The sequence below is a fragment of the Gymnodraco acuticeps genome, unplaced genomic scaffold (genome assembly GCF_902827175.1).
Source record: "Gymnodraco acuticeps unplaced genomic scaffold, fGymAcu1.1, whole genome shotgun sequence".
NCBI lineage: Eukaryota > Metazoa > Chordata > Actinopteri > Perciformes > Bathydraconidae > Gymnodraco > Gymnodraco acuticeps.
In genome coordinates this window covers 1,125,575-1,135,790 of record NW_022990692.1, presented here as the reverse complement: position 1 = coordinate 1,135,790, position 10,216 = coordinate 1,125,575, and the positions used below count along the sequence as shown (strand labels likewise).

At 44.4% G+C, this 10,216-nt stretch overlaps 1 protein-coding gene across 1 annotated transcript; it reads left to right on the top strand.

Annotated features, from left to right (window-relative positions):
* Positions 1 to 1,346: 1,346 nt before the first annotated feature.
* On the top strand, positions 1,347 to 8,631 carry LOC117555512 (kelch-like protein 33). Its single transcript, XM_034230389.1, has 4 exons — positions 1,347 to 2,352; positions 6,165 to 7,092; positions 7,175 to 7,342; positions 7,647 to 8,631. The coding sequence occupies exons 1-4, from the start codon at positions 1,347 to 1,349 to the stop codon at positions 8,167 to 8,169; spliced, it is 2,625 nt and encodes an 874-aa protein (XP_034086280.1). The 3' UTR covers positions 8,170 to 8,631.
* The last annotated feature ends 1,585 nt before the right edge of the window (positions 8,632 to 10,216 follow it).

Here is a 10,216-nt window from a genome sequence, read left to right as displayed (position 1 = left end):
CAGCGATGTTTTGCCCACCTGTTTCATTTCCAACTTGCCCACTCAGTGCTTCAACTTCAAAGCTTCCTCAATATAAACTCACTGTGTTGATAGAATTGAACCAGTGTTATTTCAGAGCAAGTAGAGGCCCAAGGTTGAAGATATTTGACCAGGGAAAATGAATTTGTCTTTAAGTGTAGGCTGTTTGCAGACCTCTGAAATGTAACCATTTGAATGACAGTAATTACCGTGAGAAGTGGAATTAAGAATGGGGACATACATTCATAAAAAACAGCAACACAAGAAAATGGTGTCAAGCATGGACGAGGTTAGTCTCAGTTGAAATAACAACTCTCGAGCCAACATAATTCCTTGATCAATGTGAACATTGTCGGTGTAACTGATCCTAAACACTACAAGAGCTGTCACACTCACATTGGGCCCGATATTTCTGATTGTGAGAGATCAATAAAACAAACCCTACCTTCCAACAAGAAATCAGCCAACACAGCCAAACATTAGCTTACTATTACATTTGTTTTGAAAAATACTATAGTGTTTGAAAATGATCAAATGAAATAATGAGATTTTTTCCTGCAACAGAGTTTGAAACTAGGCAGAGGTTATTAAGAAGGACCAACAAACAGTTATGAATGTATGGCTAACACAACACGATGGCATTCAAACAATCCACAAGGAGAGGTCATAGGTTTATTGTCAGCTACTCTACTTCTGACATACAGAACTATATATCAAGTCAAGGTGACAGTTTGACCCAGCTGTTTCTCTGTCGGTAATAAAAGGCGACAGGTGTATGTGTCCTTGTTTTGTTTCGGCCTCCTCAATTCCCTCACATCTCTTGAGCCTTGACCCAGATTCCTTTGTCTTTGGACGTGGAGGAGCAATGTGATCCCGCTGGTAAGCCTCGAGGCATTTAATAATGATCTCAGAGTCATATGGCCCAGACTGAAGGAGCCAATGTCCCCTTGAGGTGTTTTGGTTCGGACGGGCACCAATCCAGATGCCTTTAGGTCTAGATCATTCATTTTATAAAACTTGCTTGGGTCAAATCTTTATGCATGCACCACATAAAGGAGGAGGGAGAGGCAGGACAGTAACAAGCAAACAGCTGATGTCTGCAGACGGCTAAGCTTAAAGGTAAAAGACTTTCAGCAGCAACACCAGCATCAAAAGAGTGGATTACTACTGGACATAAACATGATATTCTTTGTGCGTTTTTCCTCATAAATCGTGCAAAAAGTAAGTGATGTGCAATCTATTCCATTCGACAGGTGTACATGTTTTAAGGGATTAGCACATTAGTGTGATACTCTATGGCAGTAGTAGCTAATCTGTGCCTAGTGGGCATGGATTTGACAGAAGCAGAAGAAATTGAGGAAGAGCAGAAAGAAGAGTATTATAGGGACGCAGAGGAAAAAGGAAGATATGAGGTGGATGATGAGGTGGATGCGGAGGAAGACCGGCAATTGAGGAAAGGAGCGCTTGTCGAGGAGAAAAATGATGGGGAAGAGGAGCAACAGGAGCAAAGCAGAGAACATGTGAGATTAATTGAGGGTGACAACATTGAACAAAACCAAGAAAGTTCAAGTAGAGGACACAAGACAGTCAATGAAGAAAATGAATGTTGTAACTTTGACAGAAAAAACAAGGAAGAGAAAGGTAAGAAGTTGACAGCTGAGGAAGAAACTAGATTCACAGTTGATCAGGAAAAGCTTCAGAAGGATAAGGAAGGGTCTACTGTGGATGAGGATGCAGAACATTGGACGGAAAAAGAAGCAGATGCTAATTACGAAGATGTGGTGAAGATTTACTGCAAAGGTGATCATCCAACAAACCTTTTCCGCACCTTGACAGAGTTCAGTGACTCTTCCCTTCTCACTGACCTTATTTTGAGCACAGAGGATGGGAAGACTTTCAACATACATTCCCCTGTCCTGGCTGCTGTTTGCTCCTATATCCGAGAGAGCCTTATTCAAAGAAATGTACATAGAGTTGATGAGAGCAAAGAACCAAGTGTTGGATTCCAAAGGTGGTCAATGTCTCTGGGTCCAGAGGTGGATCACGTTGGATTAAAAGCAGTGGTGGAGTTTGCCTACACTGGACTAATTTCGTGTTTGAACATGAACACTTTGCACCAGATAAAGATGGCGGCTCAATCATTGGGTGCCCCTAGGGTTCTGGATCTCTGCAAAGAGGTAGAGGAAAAGTCCACAAAAACTGAAGGGCAGAAAAAAGAGGTAAACATGTCGGCAGCAGAACAAATGAAAATCAGCCTTCAGTCCATCAAACGGCTGTGCATGGAGAGAGTAGGCTGTGATGTCATTCTGGAAGCTCCAGGAGGATCTTTTCATGGTGAGTAGAGTACAATAATTGACTTGTACAATGTCTTAGATTAAATGTCTCTCCTACTATATGTATATCAACCCTTTAGAGTCCTTGTAAGGGAAACTTCTGCAGCAATGGAGAGTCAGGACTCAGAGAGACACGAGGAGAGTTGGAGCTTTGATGTCAAACACTGATGTTTATTTACAAGTATCGGTCGGAGAAATTCACATCACAAGTCACACAGCCAGAGATTCTGACTGCCCTGGTGGGTTGCCATGTCAAATCTGCCAAGCCTCTCTCTAGATAGACCTGTTAACTAGTGCAGTGGTTCCCAAACTTTTTGTGCCCAAGGCACACCAAAGGACAAGTAAAAATCTCAAGGCACACCTATTGTGCAAAAATAGCCCTTATAACACGTGTTATCACTCATATCATGTAAAATATCTGTAAATGTGCATAATTATTTACTAATGCCAAATAAAATGTGACAAAGACAACTATATTACTCGTGAAATATTTATTAACGAAATATTTCAGAAATTAATTTGAAACTTTACCAAATTAGGCTTCATCAAAGCAGCAACACACTCATTTAAACCAGACAGGTCACAAAATTAAAAATGAGGCTAAGGAAACTCAGCAGAAATTCAGCACAGAGAACTGTCAATGCAAGGAAGCTGCATTGTCCATGGTCCTGAACTCCATCCATCCATCCATCTTCTTCCGCTTATCCGTGGTCGGGTCACGGGGGTAGCAGTTCCAGCAGAGAGCCCCAAACTTTCTTTTCCCTGGCGACATCAACCAGCTCTGACTGGGGGATCCCAAGGCGCTCCCAGGCCAGCGAAGAGATATAATCCCTCCACCTGGTCCTAGGTCTACCCCTTGGTCTCTTCCCAGCTGGACGTGCCTGGAACACCTCCCTAGGGAGGCGCCCAGGTGGCATCCTAACTAGGTGCCCGAACCACCTCAACTGGCTCCTTTCGACGCGAAGGAGGAGCGGCTCAACTCCGAGTCCCTCCCTGATGACCGAACTTCTCACCTTATCCCTAAGGGAGACACCAGCCACCCTGCGGAGAAAACCCATCTCGGCCGCTTGTATCCGCGATCTCGTTCTTTCGGTCATGACCCATCCTTCATGACCATAGGTGAGGGTAGGAACGAAAATGGCCCGGTAGACAGAGAGCTTTGCCTTCTGGCTCAGCTCCCTTTTCGTCACAACGGTGCGGTAAAGCGACTGCAGTACCGCTCCCGCTGCTCCGATTCTCCGGCCCATCTCACGCTCCATTGTTCCCTCACTCGAGAACAAGACCCCGAGATACTTGAACTCCTTCACTTGGGGTAAGGACTCATTCCCTACTTGAAGTGGACAGTCCATCGGTTTCCTGCTGAGAACCATGGCCTCAGATTTGGAGGTGCTGATCCTCATCCCAGCCGCTTCACACTCGGTTGCGAACCGATCCAGTGAGTGCTGAAGGTCGCAGACCGATGAAGCCATTAGAACCACATCATCTGCAAAAAGCAGTGGTGCAATCCTTAGTCCACCGAACTGCAGACCCCCTCCCCCATGACTACGCCTCGAAATCCGATCCATGTATATTACAAACAGGATTGGTGACAAAGCGCAGCCCTGGCGGAGGCCAACCCTCACCGGAAATGGGTCCGACTTACTGCCGAGGACCCGGACACAGCTCTCGCTTTGGGAGTACAGAGATTGGATGGCCCTGAGTAGAGACCCCCTCACCCCATACTCCCGCAGCACCTCCCACAGTAACTCCCTGGGAACTCGGTCATACGCCTTCTCCAAGTCTACAAAACACATGTAGACCGGATAAGCGCATTCCCAGGCCCCCTCCAGGATCCTTGCGAGAGTAAAAGCTGATCCGTCGTTCCACGACCAGGACGGAATCCGCATTGTTCCTCCTCAATCTGAGGTTCGACAATCGGCCTGACCCTCCTTTCGAGTACCTTAGAGTAAACTTTCCCGGGGAGGCTGAGTAGTGTGATGCCTCTGTAATTGGCACACACCCTCTGATCCCCCTTTTTAAAAAGGGGGACCACCACCCCGGTCTGCCACTCCTTCGGTACTGTTTCCGACTTCCACGCAACGTTGATGAGACGTGTCAACCATGACAGTCCCTCAACACCCAGAGCCTTCAGCATTTCCGGGCGGATCTCATCCACCCCCGGGGCTTTGCCACTGTGGAGTTGTTTGACGACCTCAGTGACCTCCCCCCGGGAGATTGGTGTTGATCCCCCGTCATACTCCAGCTCTGCCTCTAACATAGAGGGCGGAGTTGTCGGGTTCAGGAGTTCCTCAAAGTGTTCCTTCCAACGCCCTAACACTCCATCAGTTGAGGTCAACAACGTCCCATCCTTACTGTACACAGCTTGGATGGTTCCCTGCTTCCCCCTCCTGAGGTGTCGGACAGTTTTCCAGAACAACTTTGGTGCCGCCCGAAAGTCCTTCTCCATGTCTTCTCCGAACTTCTCCCACACCCGCTGCTTTGCCTCGGCCACGGATGAGGCTGCTGCCCTTCGGGCCTGTCGGTACCTTGCAACTGCCTCGGGAGTCCCCCGGGATAACAAATCCCTGAAGGCCTCCTTCTTCAGTCGGACGGCTTCCCTGACCACCTGAACTACAAATTATAAATGTAACATTTCAGCAATCAGCATTGAAACATGTGCTATTGTAAATATTGTTGCCGACTTACAAATTAGTGAGATACATGTGCCTGTCGGGGCGCGCAGAATGTTTTAATCCTTGGTGGCACTGAGGAGAGGGCCACTCGCAAGTCCTGTTCAACAGAGAGCCGTGACCTCCTGTTGTTCTTCATGTAAACCAGAGTAGAGAACGCCAACTCCAGAGATGGGGTCGTATACCGTAATATATATATATTACATATTACTTTTTAAAAAAAAAGTAATATATTGTACTACTTCGTTACTATCTACATAAAGTAACTCGTTACTTTACTCGCCGAGCACGTACGAACTGCGCATGCGTGAGTGGCAATAACTTTCCTTACCAGCAGGCGGCGGTAGTGTGTATTTGTCATTCAAAACAGGCAACAACCGGAAGACAGAGAAGAAGAACAGACTCCGTGATATAAACAAAAAAGCATGTGTTCTTTGCAGGTGCTTGTTGAGGTTTGACGTGGTGTTTACAGCAGTGGATAACAGCTTCTGGCCTAGACACAGTTTGCACCTCACCGTCACATTCCTGTCTATTCTTCGGACGAACTCAAAATAATGGGCATACCTCCACCCCTCGAAAGTTATCGCCGACTCAGCATGAAATGCAGCACTGCACGTTGAGATGTGGACGCGCAAATCGCGCAGATTACGTACATATAAACCTACAAAGTACTGATATAGTAAATTTAAAAATAATTATTTTTGTGTAGTTGTATATTGCAATAATAACGTATGGTTGTCACAAAATCCCACGGCACACCCGGACTTGCCTCACGGCACACCAGTGTGCCGCGGCACACCGTTTGGGAACCACTGAACTAGTGTAAACACCTAGGAACACTGGAGATATCGCCAACATCTGTAAATACTGAATCACTTGTCTGTGGTGCTTAGAAGCCAGCGTTCTCCCAATCCTAAAACCCTCTGTGACCGATAGGTCAGGCCATAAAACTGGTAATGTCAACAATAGCTGAGACTTCCCATTCCTTAAGACAGATACCAGACTTATGGTTGGTCGTAAACGTCAACACACAGAAAAGGTTAAATATCTAGAAGTAAAGACAGAAATATTCTTTGACAGTCCTGTTCATGTTAGCTGGCATTACAATTGGTGTATAATGTACTTATTATCGTCCATCCTTCAGTCCACAGAGTCATCCTGGCTGTGTGCACTGACTTCTTCCGTGGCATGTTCACCTCTGGGATGATCGAGACCTTTCAGCCCTGCGTGACCCTTCCTTTCCTTTTGGCTTCAGAGCTGGAGGTGCTGATTGACTGCTCTTACAGCGGGACTCTCCCCCTCAGCTGGACATGTGTTTTCGAAATCACCTGCACTGCTCTCCAGCTCCAATACCAACCGGCCCTCTCCTTGTGTCTTAACTTTCTGCGTCAAGAAATAAATCCTCACTCCTGCCTGGATGTGGCATCTTTTGCAGAGGCCTACGAGATGCCGCAGCTTCTTGAAGTCGCAGATGATTTTGTCCTGCTGAATTTCCAAAAGGTTGCATGCGTCTCAAAGCTCAACGACTTGTCAGCCAAAAAGCTCCTAAAGTACCTGAAGAGTCCGTCACTCTGTGTTTCATCTGAGCTCGCTGTATTCAAAGCAGTGGTAGCATGGATCGAGGCAAAGCCCAAAACAACGTTGCCTTTTGCTAAAAGACTAATGAAAACCATCAACTTTCCCCTGATGACAGTCGAGGAATTCAAAGAGTTCAAATATCTGACCATGTGGTCCGATCACAACCTGTCAGGGCTCTATGAGACAATTCTTGATGATTTCCGCTCCAAAGAGAGTCATTGCCGGATCTATCAACCGAAAGAGACTCTGGTCTTGATTGGAGGTGATCAGATCTCTGAAGACCTGAGGGGACGCAGCATCAGCAGAGAACTCTGGGGTTTAAATGCGCTAAGGATCTATACAGGGCGGAAAAAGGCCATGGACTGGAAAAAGTTGGCAGAGATGCCAGAGCGAGAGAGGTTCTCTCATGAGGTGGCAGTCCTCAAAGGACAACTATACGTGTTGGGAGGCAAGCACTATTACGGCATCAACGACAACCTGAACTCTGTTTTGAGGTGAGTGAGGACACAGTTAGAGTTTGAAAACATGATTTAATGCCTGTATACTTAGATTTGTCTCATTTGACCATGTCTGTAGGTATGACCCTCTTCAAAACAGCTGGGAGAGCCTGACTGAAATGCAGAAAGACAGAGGCTCTTTCTCTGTGGTGGTTCTGGATGGAATGATATATGCCATTGGCGGACATTGTGACCCTGAATATATGGAGAGTGTGGAACGATACTGCCCCACTGAGAACTCTTGGAGGTACGTGCGAAGGAATGTTGATTTAAAACAAAGCATATGAAGGAAGGGTATAGTGTTGCTTAATTCTTTAAAAACCATCTATCAACTAGGGAACCTGTACAATACTGCTAAAAATAGTGCTTTCAAAATCTCTCATTACCTAAACATAAAATGAAATGCAGTTGCAACAGGGTGAACTGAATTATGTTGAGAAATCTAACATTGAGGAAGGGATCAGAATTAGAAAAAGGTTTGCAGAATGCAATTATAACCTGACACTTCACATTTGACTTGTCAGATATTTAAAAGATGTCTTCTCTTTCAGCTTCACATGGCCCTTGGATCTGCCTCTGGCTGGCCATGTAGCAAAGGCTTTTCAAGGGAAGATATTTATCTCAGGAGGGCTGAGCAGCATCTCCCAACATCTATCATCGATGTTTCTGTACCACCCAGAGACAGGAAGCACTTATTTGGCAAACATGGCTAAACCTCGAGCCCGTCACTGCATGGAGATCCTGGGCGAACGTCTTTATGTTGCGGGTGGAATCACTTCAGAGGATAACATGGGTATGGTTGACCTGCTAACTTGTGAGGTATACAATCCAGTGGCTGACTCCTGGACTGCCTTCACATCTCTTTCGGTGCCACATGTAGGTGCAGGAGGAGCAGTTTTGGGGGGAAAGTTTTATGTGCTGGGTGGATACAGCCATGAGGACTTCAGTGAAACTAAGTTGGTCCATTGTTATGATCCCACCACAAAGAGATGGGAGAACACGGGCAAGATGCCTGGTCCGAACAGTGACATACGGGCATCTGTGCTGTGTTTGCCATCACATTTCCGTATGTAAGATATTGTGAGGTTTAAGGCCAATGTTACTGTAGTTTCAAAAATAATATCACAAAGAATGATGAGGGGGTTCATTTTCCAAACAAACAAAGATTAAAGTTGGAGATATTGACTGAGGTTAAGGTGGTAAGTGTGGGTGTAAAACAGCTTAAATATAAAGAGATTTTAAAGAAAAACTTGTAATAATAATTGGGATCATAGTGTTTCTTCTCACGAAAACCTGATATCTTGATATCATTTAGCATAAATCAAAGTTGCATGCAAAAGGTTCGATATATGTGTAATATAGAGCATCTTGGGGCTATATATTCAATAACTGAACCGTGTTCAAAAAGTACTGTGATGAAATGGTTCATGTTTTAGTGAGGGTGCAGTCGCCAGGAAAAGAGACAATGTAAAAGTTGGATTGGCATTTAAGTAAGTTTATTTACATTTTCAATAAAATGTACTCGAAAATTTAAAACATGCATGTGTTTTTTTGTGTTATTTTCAGTCAAACATTGTTTGCCACATCAGCAAAGGCTTTATGCTTTACAAGAGCATCTCTCTTCAGTTTAAAAGCACAACACAATGCTTTGTTTACTATCTTTTACGCAGGGAAGACAAGAAATCCACTGAAGGTTGTGTGTCCATTCATGTTGTCGAACACTCTGCCGTTATCCCACAGTTCCATGTACACCTTGTCACCACCATCCAACTGCAGAACAACAGCATTACTGCTACTGTCCGAGCCGTCAGTTGAAGGGTAATCATAGGTTGAAATTTGACTAACGCCATTCTTCATTAAAATGGCCCCCATTACATGTGTATTGTAGCCATAGGTACTGAAGCTTAAGAAGTAGAGACCATTCACTGGTGCTGTGAACATTCCTGAAACAGAACAAAGACGCAACAAAGTTACTCAGGGTTATTGCTATAACACATTCAGAGGGGATTCAGGAGGCGAGGGGATTCAGGAGGCGAACCTTAATTGGACGAGCCATTAAATGGCCCCATACATTTAATTGAACATTGAATCATCAAGTGCCTGAATGCCCTTTTGAAGACACTTTGAGCCCTTAATGCACACTTTCCATGTGTTTACATTTATGAATTCTTGTTCTGAGGCAATTACCCACAATTTATAGCATTGTGACTTTAACTTATTTTACCAGAGGAACCTAGGCGTCTAACTAAAAAAGGTAAACAAGGAGGACTGGCAAATTGGTGTTCAACCTGTGTGAAAACACACATTAACATTTGAGAAAACCAAGCCTATACACATCTAGTTAATTCACTCTATTTATATTTTTACTGTCATGCAGTAAAATAGTACATTGCTTTTTGAACAAATTAGCATTTGTCCACTCTGTCAGGCAGTGAAAGTGAAAAATATAAAACAAAAAAACCTGCATACAATACTCGCGCCACCATTGTAACTTGATATGTTGCAAAGTGCCATCCTATTCCTATTTATAGTATCTTAAGATCTAGCCGGTCACACTCAAGTCCCTTATAGGTGACATCATTTAAGCCCTCATGGGTTTAGGGGGGACATTGTTCAACTTTGAGTGAACCATTTCACATTACAGGTTAATATAAGTAATAAGAAAACACTAGAGAAGGAGCAAATTCCTCTTTGTTTGTTCCTGTTTGAAATACCAGAAGCCTTAGGACATAGTGGATTTGAAGAAGACTTTCAACCAAAGGGCAAATGTGTCATACAAATCTTCTTTTAAATGATACTGACCAAGCAGTTGAGAGCGGACAACCCTGACAAAAAAACAACTGAATCTACGCATCATTTAGGAGCTCACAGAACCTGTATTTGGGTCATAACCATTGCCAGTGTTTGAGAAGACCCTTTTGAAAATCAGGGCCTTGTCTGTGCAGGGTCCTTTGTAAATCTCCCCAAAGTTTGCCAAAGAGGCAGAGAATGCAATCTGAGGGCCACCTGTGGACAATTACATGAACAAATGGATATATATATAAAGATGAACATCAACATATTCAGAGAAATTGTCTTTATCACGATATTATCACCTGACTATTTTATTGTGTTAAATATA